General features: G+C 40.8%; 1 protein-coding gene across 7 annotated transcripts in view; it reads left to right on the top strand.

Moving 5' to 3' along the window:
• MEIS1 (Meis homeobox 1) overlaps nucleotides 1-18322 on the top strand; it is a 137320-nt gene that overhangs the window by 70593 nt on the left and 48405 nt on the right. For all 7 annotated transcript variants that reach the window (XM_033400392.2, XM_049696415.1, XM_033400393.2 and 4 more), the window contains exon 8: nucleotides 5248-5393. In XM_033400392.2, the coding sequence (XP_033256283.1) occupies nucleotides 5248-5393 (146 nt within the window). The remainder of the gene's footprint in view (nucleotides 1-5247; nucleotides 5394-18322) is intronic.

Raw genomic sequence — 18322 nt, 5'->3', positions numbered from 1 at the left:
GTACATTTTGGGACAAAGACTCTACTTCTAAACACTCGAAGAGGAGAAAAGTAAAGGTTAAGGAGAGAACGTGGCCCGAAACCATGGAGTCCTGCTACCAAATTGTCAATGAAATGATCTTGAAGCGGGGTGTTTTCCAGCTTGGTTTCTAGCAAAACAGGAGGGTCCACAACCTTACATGTTCTTTTGCCCTGGCAGTTGAAAGTTCATCTCCCTAATTAGGAGTTTTGCCTCTGTGGCATAAAGAACCCTCTGATGGACAGCCCATTTTATTTCTACCTGCTGGCCCACTGCCACCAGAAGTGCCCAGCCCTTGTGATGTAAATGTCAGGCGCTTTTGGGGGTTTTGTTTTTGCCTCCCTCAGAAAAGGTTTTGGGGACCGGTGGTCCTGAAGGGAGAGAGGGAGTTAGGAGGGAGAGAAAAATGGGAGTCAGACGTTGACCTGCCGGGAAGGAGCCCCCGCTGACACGGTCAGTCTGACCCATTGAATGGACTGAATACGATAAATGCCGCTTTATCCTGCCTTGAAAGGCACGAGATAGCGCAGTCTAAATGCCTGGGCATGCTTAAATAGGCGACCAGGGATGTTTGAGTTGAGCATGTTTGAAATCTGAGCTCTCTGACAGCCTGGGAGCTGTCACAGGTCACCTGCCTTGCTCCGCTGGGACGGGCCCAGGTCTCACAAGAAATTGTCCATAGACGAATTGTAGTACAAATTCCTTTCTTTGTTGGTTGGCCTCTTTCACTAGACCATGGCCTATAAAATTTTGTAAAAACAATTCTTAAATATTATTTGAAAGGGCAAATGGCCCACGCTGAAAGGTTTGACAGTTTGACATATAGTGCATGGTTTCGAGAGCTCGCAACCTGAAAAGTGTGGCCAGGATTCTCCCCCTGCTTGTTAGAAGCCTGGTGTTTTTTTAAACAGTGTTTTGTGGCTGCCCAGAGTTCCTCTGCTCCCAGCCATCTGACAGGCCAGGAGTCTGCTTCAATGATCTGAAATCCTTTTAGACTCATTTGTGAGAGAGCAGAAAAATAGCTGGCACCTTTGAATCCAGTGTCCAAAGAGCACAGAAACAGGTAGTGCCAATTAAGGAGCCAGTTGGACGATCAGATCAAAGCAGATCACTTTAGTGTCTTCTGATAGCGCCGGAGCCAGTGCCCAGAGAGAGAAGGGAGCCCGGAGTGGCACTTCAGTGAGGGGACAAGGGGGAATTTGAGTGGCCCAGTCTCATCAGAGCCAGGGAAGTCGCAGGGAAGTAGCTTTCTGCATTAGAATGTGGCCCGTGTGCGGCTCAGCGCCCGTTGGCTGCCTCTGCATAGCCAAAGGCCATTTTCAGGAGCCTCTGGCCCCTCAGTCACTGGCCTGCTAGTTAATTGCCACACGGACTTCATGACACATGGGCAGATAATATGACATTTTCGGTTTCTGTCACTAGCAAACGCCGCAACGTTGCTTGCACTAGTTGCTAAGAAGCTGTCAGAACGCATTAGCAATTGGCTAAAGTCGCCCTATGGCATTTCCTCATAGCATCAGCAAAACGAGCATAAATCACCCACTGGAGCCTACTGCTATCCTAATGAGGCTGTAAGCTTGTTTATGGACTAGCATCATTTTTATGATTATTTCCACCTTTTCAGTTTGCCTTCATTTGGTGGCAGGAGAAGTCAGCTCCAGGAATGAAGTCACTGCTGACATTTTACAAATGTGGCTCAGAGCTGCTGCCTGCTGCCGTGTGGTCAGCCGGCGGTCCTCCAAGTTTGTTTAGTGATCTTAAAAATAAAAAGGAAATAAATCCTCCAGAGACCGCAGAGAGGTGACTGTATCAAATTGCAGAGTGGATGGAAATGTGCAAGGTACAATTGACCATTGAGACTTTCCTCTGAGGTGGAGACGTTTCGAGATCAATTTTCCATTTTAGAAAGTGGAAGAGGTTAAACAATTTATTAAAATCTATGAAAGTGTTTGCTTTGAGAATCGTCTGTTTTATTATGCTCTCCTCCTTCCCCATCCTCTCCATTTCCCTAACTTGTGTCGGGAAGGAGCAGGGTTTATTGTTTTAGGCTTTTCTGAACATGCACCAGTATTTACACTGGATTGAAAGCATTTGCTTCCAATGAAAATCTTGTCTTAGATTACAACCCAGCAGTGTAATTTCCCTCCCAGATGGGAGTAAAGTAGCTGTATTTGCCTAAAAACAGTAGGAAGAACAAACTGAGCATTAAGCCAAGGCTGTTTTTGGCTTGAGCTAATGATGTAATAGAAACCTTTTATTCGGGAGAGGTCACTGCCAGGGACTGAAGGGGGGTGATCTGGCTCTTGCTTGAAAGGTTTCTCCATTGTATCTACATAAGTCTTCACTTAAACAATTCTGTTCCTAATGCTTCTGCTTTCATATGGCAGAAATAAACAGGAAAGGTTCTGGTGAGTGTTACACGTGGAATGCAGAAAGCCTTCCTCTCCTAATGCAGTATATAATTCAGGTGCCCTCAAGGCACGCTTTCAGGAATTCTTTTGCCTGAGGTAATGGGAAGCTAAGGCTGCTTTAAGGCCTTGATTATCTATTGATGCACAAAGCTGGAAAAAAGTCATCTCCGTTGGATTATAGTAGATATTTCCATAAATTATCAATGAATTCTCTTCAAGGCAGGCAGGAGGCATTGCCTGCTAAATTAATCTGAAGGGGTTTTGAGATGGAGAGAAAGGCTATTTTTTTTCTTTTTTTAAGGTTGAAAACAATCATGGGCTAGGTGGTGAAAAACTGTGTCCTTAGGTCAGAAGCTTTTTAATCAGTGATCAAGTAATATGTTTCTTTTCCTTGGTTACCTTTTGCATATTGAAAGTGGATTAGTCCACTGAAAATTTAAATGCTTTTGAGTTCGGTTTTTTTCTCATGTTTTTTTAATGAATTGTTATTTTATATGGTGAATTGCTTCTCTGAATAAAAAGCCTCTTTAAATATTGGACTTTCTAAGAATTTATTAGGCAAATCCAAGGAGACTCCTTATAGAACACTTGGGTGGGGCTTCCCTGGTGGCGCAGTGGTTGAGAGTCCGCCTGCCGATGCAGGGGACACGGGTTCGTGCCCCGGGCCGGGAAGATCCCACATGCTGCGGAGCGGCTGGGCCCGTGAGCCAGGGCCGCTGAGCCTGCGCGTCTGAAGCCTGTGCTCCGCAAAGGGAGGGGCCACAACAGTGAGAGGCCCGCGTACACAAGAAAACAAAAAAAAACACTTGGGTATGCAAATCAAAGGTGCTGTGCGGTGGAAGGAGCCCTGGTTTAGGGATGTGGGTGTCTCGTCCTGCCTGGACCACCCCCCTTGAGCAAATCATCCAGCAGGATCACAAGTACTTTCTTCAGTGATACAGTGAGGGCTTGGGAATTGTGGGTCTTTATGATCTTTTTCACTGAGAACACAGCTATGATTCCATGGACCTTTCACAGAATATACGATTTTTGTCAACAAAACATCGAATACAATGAAATTATGGATTTTAATTTGATAAAAATTCAACAGAAAAGTTCTGCAAAAGTTTTGTGTTTGTGGCATATGCTGTCATCCTAGCAGAAATGTCGAAATCAGTCTGTCTCTCACCCAACAAAGTTTTTAAACTTCAACTCAGTACAAGTCAAGGTAATTCAGGGGGCAGTTTTCCTTTGGGGGGAGGGGTGGCGGGAGGAGTTTCTTGAGGGAACTCTGTTAAGAACAACTGATTAATGACAACCTAACTACTTTAGATTCGACTGAAATAACTGAAATCAAAATAGAGAATTCTTCAATATCCTGTGATAAACCATAATAGAAAAGAACATGAAAAAGAATATACATATGTACATATATAACTGAGTCACTTTGTTGTACAGCAGAAATTAACACAACATTGTAAATCAACTATCAATAAAATTTTTTTAAAAACAGAGAATTCTTTTTGTGTGTAGGATATTTAGGTAAAAGAAGCAAGGAATACAGAAATTCATGACGCGATCCAAAGGAATCTGAGGCTAGTTCCCATGTGCAGTCTTACCAGAGTTCTTTGGGCCATGTGCACGGGTCTCCCAGTAAACCCAGGGAGTGTGCTAGCTCATTGTTAAGCCTCGCCACTCTAACTCTTCTTTCTGGGCCCAGATCGACCTGTGCCTTTTTAAAAGCCAGTAGTTTCCACTGAGAGAGCTGGGGTACCAGTTTGACAAAAGCTAAGCTACTTTTTAGGGTAGTATGTTTAGTCCACTCTTGTTTTCCCTTTTAACATTTGTGCCTAAACGCCAAGTGTTTACTTTCCATTTGTACCTTATGACTTGTTTTGGACAGTGTGATTATATGAACTGAAATTTCACTTTTTTTTTTTTCTTATTCAATATGCCATTTTAAAAGGAATACTACGTTCTTTATCTTATTGTGTCATAGAGCCAAAAAATTATCTAGAAGAAACAACTTAAATGTTATAACAAAAATCAATGGAAAAGTAGTATCCAGTGTATAGGAATGTGTAAGCAGGTGACTTTTTGGTGAGAAAAATTTAAATCTAGAAGAAATTTTTCAGAAACTGCCTGGATTATTAGGGGAATACAGTCCCAACTGACTATTCATTTAACATCCCTCTATTTGATTTAAATAGTCATTGTTTTCTAATTAAAAATCGATTTCAAGAGTTTTTCCCTTACTAAACTTTATGCTCTCTTTCTGTGACAAGAAAAATTATATTCTATTTGAAGCATTCATATGTCAGACTGCTTATATGATGGATTACCTACATTTCCATGGCCTACTTTAGTCTTAAGATAGATCACTTATGGAAATAGTTGATGTCTTAAATGCATCTTCTCACAAGTTGACATCAATGACTTTATGTGGGATTTGAATACCCAGGCATGGACAGCACCTCTGCTCATGGTTTCCACCATATTTAACTCCCCAGTAGGAGTTACACTTAACATGTCTCCACTATCCACATCTGAATAATTACCATGGCAACAAAGCTACTAAAGAGATTGGATACTCCCCTCCATTCCCTTTGACCTTTTCCAATGTTCTTTGGAAGAAGTTCCTTAGACCTGACTACTTTTGAGCCTAGACCTTGTTCTTTCTCTTAAAAAAAAAAGAAAGAAAGAAAGAAAGAAAAGAGTACCAAATAAACTATTAATCATTGATATTGCTCTTTTGGTTTTGTTTATATCCAAAGGCATTCTATTTGAATAAAGCATGTTAAGGTAGCATCAGTCAAAATTTGATTCACTATGTTTGCAGGTGATGGCTTGGACAACAGTGTAGCTTCCCCCAGCACAGGTGACGATGATGATCCAGATAAGGACAAAAAGCGTCACAAAAAGCGTGGCATCTTTCCCAAAGTAGCCACAAATATCATGAGGGCGTGGCTGTTCCAGCATCTAACAGTAAGTGGATTCTAAATGACATATGTAAACTAAATATGGACAATGAACCAGTTTTGATAGAAAAAAGGGGGGAAAAATGATCCCTCTGGACTTGGAATATTTCATAAGTCACTGTGTGCCCACAGTTCTTACAGAGGTGTTAGCACTTGTTTCCTAGATCCATACCCCAAATTAGGAGTTTTATTTGAAGTTTGCTATTGCGATTTTGCTCACTTTTGTAAGTTATAAGGTTTAGGAGTTCATGTGCACTTGTGACTTTAAGTATGTATGTTAATGATGTTGTTTTTCTCAGTGTGACTCTTCAAGTACCTAGAACCAGGTCCCACTAAGAACAAAGTCAGACAAACCCCAGAGAGGAGGACTTAATTTCTTCCAATGCTTTAGTGGACCTTTATGGCGAATGGTCTGCAAAAATTTAAATCTTCTTGCAATGGCAGGTTGCTCACATAATTTGCTCTGAAGTGGTTTGAATGTACTGGCTGCCATTACAAAACGTTCATCTGAGTCAGAGCTGCACAGTGAAAGTTGTCCCTGTATTTAGAACTGTAAAGGAAAACAGCAATATAGAGTCAGCTCTTCCTGTGTAGTCCCTTGTGACTTCTCAAGCCGAGTAACAGTTTATATTGTCTGTGTGAGTATTGCTGTTTTCACTGCAGGAATTCTCCTGGAGATGTGAGAAACTGGAGATTTGGGGCTTTATGCCACCGAGGGATTTGTTTTGTTTGGTTATTGTTCTGAATGGATTTCATGTTCAAAATATTTATAATCATAATATTTTGGTGGATATTTTTGGAAGTGCATACTGATTTAATGACATCTAAGGAAGAAGATGAAATGAAGATTTATGGGTAAAATAATATATTAAACATCAACAAAATTGTTGGCCAGGGGTACTTTCAATATTAGGGACAAAGGACAAATTTAGACAGGTCGTAGCATAGACTAGCCTAAAATGAATGAAGGTTAAAAATCTTGTTTTTTTAAAGAAATGTTAGGAGCAAACCTTTTATGTTACTATTTTTAGCATAGTTTGCTTTTCTTAAAGTCATTTGATCTCCTTCAGTATCAAAGTTAATTCTGCATTGTCACTAATGTGTCCAGACCTGTTGACCCTCACATCCTCACCCACTTTCAAAGCCATGTTCCTCAGTGACTTATATTGATACAGGGAGACAAACAGAGGATGTGGGAGACCAATCTGGTTCAGCTCCTCTGGACAGAGGCTGTGCCTCCAATAATACTCGAGGCTATAAATTAATCCAGATTTTCCAGCACCCCTAAATAAAATAAAAACCGAGAGCGGCAGAACTAACTAAAAAATAGTTTCTTTCCGTTTCTTCTTCCCACCACGATTCCAAACAGTAACTGGATTATGCTGATAGTTTTGGAATCAGCTTTAGGGGTCGTTAATACTGGTAGTTAGTTAAAGATGTAGGCGGTTTAGCTGATTTTAACATCATGTTAGGTTGACCTGAAACCTGATTCGGGTGCCATTACTTGCCTGACACTTGTTGCATTTATGTGGATAGTTTGAGATCTGCCTTGTGCAAGTTTGCTGCTGAGGATTATTGACCACCGCTGAATGGGAGGGGAAGGACTAGGGTCTAGAGGGCATAGCATGAAAAATAAATAGTACGGGGGCTTCCCTGGTGGCGCAGTGGTTGAGAGTCCGCCTGCCGATGCAGGGGACGCAGGTTCGTGCCCCGGTCCGGGAAGATCCCACATGCCGCGGAGCGGCTGGGCCCGTGAGCCAGGGCCACTGAGCCTGCGTGTCCGGAGCCTGTGCTCCGCAACGGGAGAGGCCACAGCAGTGAGAGGCCCGCGTACCGCAATAAATAAATAAATAAATAGTACGGCATTTAAAGTCAGCGGGAGATAAGAAGTGACAATTGGGCAAAAGTGCTGATGCAGCCGTGCTGGTATTTCGTCACTGGAGCCAACCAGCTAACCTGATCTAACCTGAGGATGAGCGGGGGGGAGGGGACAAAATCAGGTTGACCCTAAGTCACAACCAAACCCTATCTCCTAAACTAACAGAAAAAAAAGAGATAGACTTCGTCAGCCTCCATTTCAGTCTGCAAAGGAGTTTTGGCTTCACTCGAAGCTGAGGTGCCCCTGAGTAAAATATAATCAAATATTAGTTCAGACAGAATCAGGAGAGAAGAAGCAAGTTCTTTTATTCATCCACCAGATTTCCTGGTTTTCTAGGTCATACCCTAGTGAAGAACCTTGCCAAGAGCTCTATTATTTTCTTAAAAAAAAAAAAAAGAACAACAACAACAAAATGCTTTTTAACAGCCAGCATGACTTTACCTGCATTGCAATGCTTTTTGTGGTCCATAGATTATTGGGGCAGTTGCAACAGAAATTATTCATGAACTGTCTGATTTTTTGAGGTCCGGCTAATTTCCTTCAGTTTGAGGGTCGGTGCTGGCCTGTACCACTACCCTGAGGGGGAAACCATTTGTCCATGTCTCCCTGGCATTCTAAGAATGCTCATAGACGTTGTCTCCTGGTTTCCATTGGGTATTTCCACCCTCCTTCCCCACTCCACTGCCATCTGCTCATACAAAAATATTGACAATGATAACGGTCTCTAAAAAGCAGAAGCTCTCATAATATCATCTAAAAAGCAAAGTGAGGAGATATATTTAAATTTTCTCCCCCTTTCCTTCTTCCAGTGAGAAAGATTCCCTTCTGTCCCTCTTCTCCAATTGCAAGAGTAGATAGATTTCCAGTTCCAAGGAACAGCCTTCTCCTTGTCTCATTATACTTCTTGAAAGAATGCATAAACTGTTTAGGTAATACTTATAGTCAAGAGCTGATTATAATAAATACTATGAGAAAACGTATAAAGAGAGTTTTATTATTATTTGTCCAAATGTAAGTAACTACTGTTATCTCAGTATTAATTCTTTAGTAAATTTATTTCAAATTCTGAGAGGTCTTTAGGGATGCACAATTCATTTGGAAGACTGTGTACAAATTTTAGATGATCACATTCTTGCTATATGATTAATGCAACTTATCCAGGAGATCCTTTATGAAATCTTGCTAAATATATAAGAGCAACTGAAACTCTGGCTAATTAAAACAATAGCAGTCACAATTTATTAGCAAACTGTAAAAAAACTAATTTTTTAAATGCCAGAGGTATATTATAAAACCTCATACACCTTTTGGAAAGCAAATTGCTATCTTTTTTTTCTTTTTCAAATAAATGGGTCAATCTTTTCATTGAGTTTATTCAGTTAAAAAAGCTGCCTTTGAAAGGGCTTTCAGCATTTGTTTGTTAGAGGAGTAGAATAGGCCCTGAATAAAAAAAACCTTTCTGGATTTGCACCCCAGCTGCATAAGAAAAATGTGCCTTTCTGTAGTTGGTCACAGGTAGATTTAATCAGTAGCACATTTTACTACTCCAAAGAGAGAACTAAAGCTTCATTTTTGGACTCACAGTCTCTAGCAAGCTAAACTGGACATACTTGTATATAATAAAAACTATAAAAGAAAAAGGAAACAGGTTTTAAACTTTGGTGATTATGGGGTAAAAGGAAATTTCAGTGATGTGAATTTCCACCTTAGACTTAGTTGAACCTTTGCCAGTTTTGATAGCTAGAGAAGTTCTCCTGAAAGAAACTATTCCCTGGAAATGAAAAGAATGACTGACATTATTTAGATAATGAGAGAGAATTCGAAAGAAAATAAAAGGATGTATTAATAGAAATGCTTGCATTTGCCTGAAGACAAATTACTGCAAACAATTAGAAAGTACTTAATATTTGGGTGTGAGTCACTATATAGTCATGATCAGTTCAGGGGCATGTGCCACATCAAGATTTTTTTTCCTTCCTAAGGGCATTATTCCAGCTGTAAATATAACCTGCTATGTCATAATGTTTAAGCTGGATGTGTTTTGCATATTACTGGTTATTTTGCTACATAGCGTTACAGAGATATCCGCCTAAGGGCTAGTAAAAATGAAGAGAAGGAATAAATACAATGTTTAAGGTAAAGAATCAGGGGTCTTTTTTCTTTTTGTTTTCCTACCCTAACATATTGCAATTTTAAATATAATCTAAATAGAAAAGGGGTTGATATGGTTCTTATTGAAAATATGCAGTGACATATTTTCCTGCATGGAGCTTGTGTACTCTAGGAATCCTGAAAAGTTAGGGAGAGTTGAGGTTGTTAAAATGCATACCTGCAAATTCAGGTGAAGACACCACTCAAGGTGTGACTCATTCGGCATTGACCAGTAGGAGAGGTGATCCTGAAGGTGAATTGACTTTCATTCACATTCTCTTGGATTCCTCTTCCTTTCACTGACCTTGAGGACCCACTGGGTACTACAGAGACAAACTTTCTTTCTAGGTTATATACACATTTTGCTATTTGATTTTGTTTTCTTTATTTCAACTTCTAGCCTGGAAAATACTTTTTTTTTTCTGTTGCGAAATTTATGTCTCAATTTCTGATTTAGAAGCCTTTCCTCTCAATGCGGATAAAGCCAAAGTGAGGGGTTGTAGAATCTTCCAGGTTGAGAATGGCGTTGCCATAGAAACACTATTAGATGAAAAGTGCCCTGCGGGTCCGCCACTCTAAGAATGGAGCAAATGGAATTGAATTGGGAAGTGAATGCTCTAGAAGAGACAGATGTTGTTTCATTGGTTTTTGCTTTTGGTAACAAGATCTGGTGGAGACATCTTAGTATCAAATCTCTGCCTGCAATTTTGGAAGAACTGCTCTCTAAACATTACGAATTATTGTTAGAATGAAAAAGTACTTCTCATTGGTATCCAGATAACCCATTTTGTTGATCAAGGTGAGCGGAAAGTCAAAAGGCAGACACAGAGATAAGGACTAATACAGAGGCACGTAGTTAGGTAGCAGATGGAATTTGCTCCTCTCCTGCCATTTCTGTATCTCCTCCTATCCCTCACCACTATTCTTTGCCAATTTTAACAGTGAATATTCTTATTGTGCCTTACCAGTTAGCATCCTTCAGCTACCATTAGTTCTAAGAAGGTAGCAAGGCAGGAAGACTATATTTTTGAACTTTGACCTAAAATGTCAATCAGGGTAGTGCAAAGTGTTTGGGAAAGACAGTCCTAACTAGTCCTCCGTGTTCGTATGCCTGAGCCAAGGAGGGTGGCTTGTGGAGATGGCAGCTAACGTTGATCCTTTTTGCATTGTGTGGTATCTACAGATACCTTATTAAATTAAGATACTTGAAAACTAGTATGAAGGAGTGAGAAGATTTCTTTTTCCTTTCAGATGCCCATGTCCCATACCAAAAATGAGCTCTCTGAAATACGTAAGAAGAATATCTTCACAGTTCTTACTTTTTTTTCTTACACGAGGTTACCGGTCACTTTCCCAGGCTTTAGTCATGATGATGGTCAGAGCTTGGCTTTGCCGAAATCAATACAGGCTTAGATGACAGATCTCTCTATCTTACTTTTAAAAGATCTCTGCTACTTTGGAGATAGCATATTTCAACTTTGATTGGATAGGACCCTGAATATCTTTTACCCAATTGGGAGTCATCTGTTTCAGGAGGAGAATGGAATAGATTATTTAATGACTTGGAGGTAATGTTGGAATGCCCTAATTCTTCTGTAATATACATCATATAAACCCTGTTTTAATAATGAAGCGAGTGGTTTCTAGATTCTGGAGCAACGGCCTTTTTCTTTTTCTTAGCTGGTTATTGAAATCTTAATGGGATGCGTGATGAATTTTCTTAGGTCAGGTAAACTGAAAAGGCTACAGCTGGAATTCTTCACCCAGAAGAATCGGAGTTAATACTAATGATCATTGTGAATTAGAAGATCAAAGGCGAAGCATCAGCCTGTTCTCCAAGTTGTTGCCCCAGAGGCCATTAGTGACCTGGCAGAGCTCCCTCCCAGCCTCCCGCACACCTCCTTCGCTTTGCCCCAGCCTTTCTTCCCCATCCTAGTTATGCACCTCTGACCTGGGGGAATTACAGTCGGTTGACGAGGAGGCATTGGGGAAAAAAACAATCAAAAGTAAAAACAAAAGTCCAACTTTAAAAGTGTTCATTTATCCAGGTGCATAGGACCCTTAAGCAGATGAACTCGGATTGGGGCTGTATGAATTTCGGGGTGTGATTGAGATTTTTGTGCTCAGGCAAATGGTTTGTTCATTTCACTGATGGTTGGTGCCTTTATATGGTGCCTTAAATAAGGGACATTTGTAGCGTCCGGCTGGCAATTTGTCAGCTTATTCTAAAATTTTCCTTTTGTTTCCAAGGCTAAGTTAAAAATACATTGTAGTTTGGTTTCCTGATATACTCTTTTTTTAAATTAAGTTTTCACTGCATTGGGTCTTTGCTGCTGCTCTTGGGCTTTCTCTAGTTGCAGCAAGTGGGGGCTACTCTTCGTTGTGCGTGGGCTTCTCACTGCGGTGGCTTCTCTTGTTGCGGAGCACAGGCTCTAGGCACGCGGGCTTCAGTAGTTGTGGCTCGCGGGCTCTAGAGCGCAGGCTCAGTAGTTGTGGCGCACGGGCTTAGTTGCTCCGAGGCATGTGGGATCTTCCCGGACCAGAGATCGAACCCGTGTCCCCTGCCTTGGCTGGTGGATTCTTAACCACTGCGCCACCAGGGAAGCCCAGGTTTTCTGATATACTCTTAATCGGGTTGATTCAATGAAGGACTAGGTTCAAAACAGAAGTGCCCGCATAAGCACAGTTTATTAAGTTGATGGTTGCCCATGCACATAAATCTTGGAAAACTAGCTCGCCATTTACACTTCAATGCATATATCAACGTCCTGTCTTCTGATACCTCTTAGTGATGATACATTTTTGAAGGTAAAACGCTAAACTCAGTCAATGAATATGAAACAGCTCCTCCTCAATTTATCTCTCAGATTAAAATTAGAGCATCACGTACATATGTGTGAGCGTATTTTTTAAACTAACTCAGTCTAATCCTTAGGAATATTTTGTGACATAGGTTTGGCTTTTTACTTTCTGTGTTCAAGATTCCTAGTGAAGGTACTTTGGTTTAAAGAATGGAGGCTTGATGGACAGACAATCCAGTGGTTTTGTTTTAGGAAGGATTCCAGTGTTTTGGTTTGGTTTGGCTGATTGGTTGTTTTGCCAGGGGAAGGAAATCTATATATCATGTAATTTAGGAGACTTTGACTTAACTGGAAATATCCTCATCACATCTCTGTCTTTCTTACGGAAGTGTGATTATGACTCTGTGTACATATGTGTCCCTATATACTTGGGCATTTTTCTATAAGACAAATCTCTCTGAACCCCTGCCATCCGTACCAATCCTGATGGGAAAAACTGATCCATTTTACTTCTTTTAATCCCCTAAATAGCTACGTTCAGGGCTCTAATTTTTCTGTTTCTGCTGATGGAAGCCAATGCCAGAGGGTAAGCAAAGAGTGGAGACCACCTTGCAATGGTCACAATACCCTCTTGGTTATGGGCCAAGCTTACCTGAGGTATACTGAATGCCATGAGACAGCAAAAATCGCTTTATTAGGGCTCCAAGGTAGTAATGATAGTAATTGTGCGGATTTACAGCAAAATGACTGCTGTGGACAAACGTGCTGGTGTTTCAATACTGCTCGTCCTTCCATTTGTGAGTCCTGAGCCTGGGAAAGGTGGCTTTCGTCAGTGGACTGGATACTCAGCTCAGTGTGTCAGGAGGCAGGAGAGAGCCCTCGAACACTCAGATAAGGCGTCCACTTCCTGGTGGGCCTGTGGGCAGCCTCCAAGAGCAGAGGAGTAGCTTGACGAATTACACCAGGCGATTTTCTAACATTTCAGAGACCTTTCAGATTTTGTGTTTTCTTGCTATTGCAAAATGCCTTCACTCAGCACATTATAGCCCAAGGAGTATGGCTCCCAATACAAGAAGTATTGCTCTATCTTTGGACACTCTAAAGAAAAGACAGGCCTCAAGTAACTTGATGTTGTAAATGCAGGCACCCTAAGTTAGTTGATATTCAAATGAGACACAAGTTACTTGGTTTTATAATGGATTATTCAAAATCTTCTGAAATAGAGACCTTTGTTTGATTTAAATCACTGCTTGTATTTGAATGTCCTCCTGGTATTATCTCTCCAGAAAAAAAATGGGGCAATATATATGAACTTAACCATTTAGGTGTCTTTGCTTTTCAGTTCTTAATATTCTGCGATCAGTTTTTGTCTGTTTTCACATTAACTTTGTCGCTAGCATCCCTGTAAAGCCCACACGCTCTCCCATGACACGAATGGCCTTTGAGAATTCGGTGTCCTAGGAAGTTCTTGGGACATCCAGAGGCCAGGAGGTGTTAATAGGAACACTCATCCTAAGAAAGATCAATGAGTGTAGAAAATTTCTATTGCAGTTTATAGAAGCTTAGGAATCATTCCTGTCCCGTATTTAAAGAAAAGTCAGTTTCCCAAACTTCTTGGGGGAGGAACTCCACAAAAATGACGATTTCATTTTTAAAAGAAATGCAATTTTCTCCTGCCTACATAATGTTACTTTTACCAAGTTTTTTTTTTTAAATGATCCATTAATTGCTTGTCTCTTTTGACATTGGATCATTCTGTCCTGTTAACAGCTGAAGGAAAAAATTGATCAAAAGGCTAAATAAACTTATAATATGTGTCTCTATGGTGCTTTGTAGTTTAATCTTTTCACATACACTGGATTCTTAAGACAATCCTGTAAGGTAGTCAGGATGACAGAAATGAAGGTGAGAGAAGTTAATGAATTTTCTCAGGGTCAAAAGCTAGGAACTGGCTGAGCTGCAACCAGGGAGGGTCTCCTGCCTTGAATTTCCTTGTGCTTTTTACCATGTTGCCTCCCAAACACAGAGCAAATCAAATCACCATCATGGGAGTTCAAAGGTATAAGTATAATCTCATTTCATGAGCTAGCTGATTAGTATTTTTTAAATAAAAATAAGAGCCAGAAGGTTTGGCACAAAACTTCATAGTGCAACCTGATGGTTATTGGTAACGGGGGGTCAAGGAAGGTCCTTTCCTATCTAGATTCTTTTTCCAGACATATCTGTGCATAAAGAAGGCATAGCTGCAGCTATTGATATTTTGTGCAATTGTAATCATTTATACATTGTTAGAATTTCAGATTTTAAACATTAACTGTCCCTCCTTCCTTATGGAAATAGGTAAATCTCTAGCCGTGTGTATTACTAACAACGTGTGATAGTGATTTGGGGAATCTTTCCTCATGCAAATCGTGACTAACCCTTCGAACACAGAATTTAGCTCCTTGAAGATTTTTTGCCTGTCACACGTTCAGGACGCCAAAGAGCTATGTCTTTCATTTGCTTTATGGAGATAGGGGAAACTGCTTATGCAGCCCCAATTACTCTTGAAACTACAATCCAACTGTCGTTTCTCAGCAAAGAAGACTGCTAAAGCCTGGAGAATTAAGCCACCGCTCTGGGGTATGACACTGAGGTCTGATCATTTTCAAGCTAGTAATAACCAGAATCCTAAAATTCTTTTGAATAAAATGTAATTTTAGTAATGTTTCCATAAACAGTGGTAATGGTGGCATTTTAGTAGGCAGTGACATTAGTCACATCGAAATTGCACCACATTGGCTTTTAAATTACTCCACCTGTCTGTATGAATAGAATTTTCAGTGTAAAAGCAGAGAGATAGCTGCTGCTAATGTCTCTTCTCCCTGTGCAGATAATGCTGGTAAATCTACATGCATAAAGGACTGGTTTGTGGTGTAAAATGGTACCTGACCCTGCTGGCTCCTGAGCTGCAGAGAAATACCTTTAATTACCAGTGGCTGTGTTTAGTTGTTGACGTAAAAATGTCAGCTTCGAGGGGTATAACCTCAGGTTCACTCCCTCTAGTAATGTCACCCACCGCACACTCTTTTTCTTCCACCCACATCCTTAGTGAGATGGGTGAGCATTTATCTTGATGTGTTTCAGAAACGTGCAGGGCATTAATACTTAAAAGGAAAACATCTAATACTGTATGAACTTGATTGATGATCTTTCCATTGGAGAACTTTTAAAGATGAGTGGAATCGGGTTCCTTCCTTCTAGCCAGAATGGAAATATGGGATACTGTCTGTATCTTCAAAGGGCTTAACATCATTCATCGAATAACAGATACACGTTCTCATGTGAGGATCATGGCCAGGCACTTCAGAAAGCAGAAAGGGTAAAGAATAGAGGCTTGAGTCTGTCAATTTTTTTACCATAGGCCCAGGCTTCCTGTTGATACGTGATGAAACTTACTTTCCGGAGAAGCCTGTTTGCTCTTGACCTTTCGGCTGTGGTCTATTGTAGCAGCTCTATCGAGCTAGGAATGGGCCAGCCAAGCAAGAGGGATACTCCTGTTCACAATGCCTGTTGCCAACGACGTATTTGGAGAAATGGTAAATAGGAGATATACTTGTCTGGCTCGTTTGCAGGCCTTCGTTTTGACTTCTTTCACACAACTCGTGTTTTCGTGTTTAATTTAACAAGGGATGAGTAGTAAATGAAAGCTGCTGCCTGAAATCCCACTGTGAGCGTGTTTTGCACTTGGCTCCCCGGCGACAAAGCAATTTGTGAAATTATGTGATGGAGTAATTAGATGAAGCCAGGGCTTCTGATTGTTGCCATGCATATGGGGCGAGGGTTTGTTGCAAAGAGGGAGGGGGAGGAAAAAAAACAGATTATGACCCTGGCAAGTTGGCTCAAAGCTTCTTCATTTATTTGTAAACAGAATATTTAGTGACCGCATAGGAAGTAGCTGTAATCACCGGCTCATAAAGAAACCACCACAGAGCTTTTGGATTTTTGCAGAGTGCTCATGTAAAATTTAAGCTGGGAGGCAGAATCCCGGTTAATGTAATTAGGATCTAATTTACCACCCTTTGCACACAGATGTAATAACGTCTAGATCTTCTACCTTTAAGCACATTACATATACCTCAGTGCAGCACTTACTGAACAGAAACAGGTGTGAGCACTTTCCTAATTCGTTTTTACACTGTAAACACATAGCAGTGTAAGGGAAATATTTACCAAAAATGAGGGGAAGGAATGTCTGCAAATGAGGCAGTAATGGACAGTTGCCCTTTATGTACTGATGGATTTCTCAATGGTTAAGTAAATTAAAGCAAATGCTAGAAAAATCAATAGGCCAGCATAGTCTTGGTTTTGCCTCATAGACTTCAGGACAGAATGACAGATGTGGTGTCTATGACCCATTTAAGTATTAATGCTTGAAAAACCGCTTCTGCATGCAAGGTTATAGGCTTTGAAACATTCTGCTCTATTATATTACAGACAATAATATTTTTAAATATATATGGAATTTATATGTTTCAGTGAGGTTGTTCTTAGGTGATACATTTATACTGGAAGATGAGTTGCTTAGTTGTTGCAATAGCATCATAAATCAGTTTTGAATGTTCCCACATGAAAACATCTTCATAAGGCTGTAGTTGGGAGGTAAAGATGATGTATATCGAGCTTCCATGTATCGTGAAGTGAATGTGCTCCATAACACTCTATGTGGAAACCAAATTAGATTTAATTAAGGGGTAGATGCTGAGAGACTTTGGAGAAATCTGTAAAATACCGTTAAAATGTGGCATTAGAATTCAGTTCATCTCCAGGGCTCTAGATGCTATATTTTACATTTGTACCAACATGGATCACGTGTCACATAGGTTGACCGTCACAACATGGGGAATTTTCGGGCTGTTGAAATGTTCTAAATGGTACGTATTATCCTCTGAGAATGAGAAGGCCAGCCTTCTGGTAGCATCACAGAGCGTGCATTTTCCCATCCATTGCTCCCATTACCAATGTCAAGAGAAATGGTGGAAATACGCTCCCAGTGTTGGATTGTTGATTACTAGAGACAGGAAGATGAGAAGAGAAGCAAGGCAAAGTGTACTTAAGTACTGGTTTCAGGGACCACAGCTGGCTTCCACACCAAAATAAATTGGAGGGTTGAACTCATTATGCTGGTTCTTTGGGGAGAAGGTGCCATTTGTTGCAGAAAAAGGGAGTTGGGTTGGCTTGAAGTGTCCTGTTTACTACCTTCTTATGCTGAGTGAACTCGGACAATCATTCCTACCTTCTTTTGCCCATGACTAAGCAGACAGGGGCCAGCCTGCCTCTGGGTTTTGAAAATCAGTATGTAAAGGTGATATTGTGATGAACCAAATCCTTGGAAACATTGCTAGGTTGGAATGATGGAGAGAAGTAGAATGATTGTAGGTTCTAAATGGAAGATATTTTCCTGATTTTAATCTTCATACAACATAGCAGTAGTAATTACAACATTCCTCTGAAGCTGTATCAGGAGATTTAACAGTGTACACATTTGGAGGTTAAACTGAGGTGTAAATGGTAAGTTTAAAAAAATGAAAGTCTACCATCTAAAAAGTTGGGAAATGGAAATTACTACAGAACTGAAGGTTCTTTTGCTTCTTCAGAGCAGTGCTTCTTAAACTTTAGTGTGCATTACAATTATCTGGGAATGGTTTTTTTGAATGGAGATTCTCAGAGGGGTGAGGCCTGAGATTCTGCATTTTGAACAAGCTCGCTGCTGCTCGTCCACAGACCAGACTTTGCATAGCAAGGATCTCAGGAGCACAAGCAACATGACAGCTTTTAAATGGAAAGATGACTGTTTTTCTTAATCTTTGATTTTTTTTTTTTTTTTTCCTGTACGCGGGCCTCTCACTGCTGTGGCCTCTCCCGTTGCGGAGCACAGGCTCCGGACGCGCAGGCTCAGCGGCCATGGCTCACGGACCCAGCCACTCCGCGGCACGTGGGATCTTCCCAGACCGGGACACGAACCCGTGTCCCCTGCATCAGCAGGTGGACTCTCAACCACTGCGCCACCAGAAAAGCCCCATCTTTGATTTTTAATGCTTGGATTTTTTTTTCCTCTGGTGTTGA

This window comes from Orcinus orca, chromosome 13, assembly GCF_937001465.1.
Source record: "Orcinus orca chromosome 13, mOrcOrc1.1, whole genome shotgun sequence".
In the NCBI taxonomy this organism is placed as follows: Eukaryota; Metazoa; Chordata; class Mammalia; order Artiodactyla; family Delphinidae; genus Orcinus; species Orcinus orca.
The sequence above is the reverse complement of the archived record's forward strand: the minus strand, read 5'-3'. Positions and strand labels throughout refer to the sequence as shown.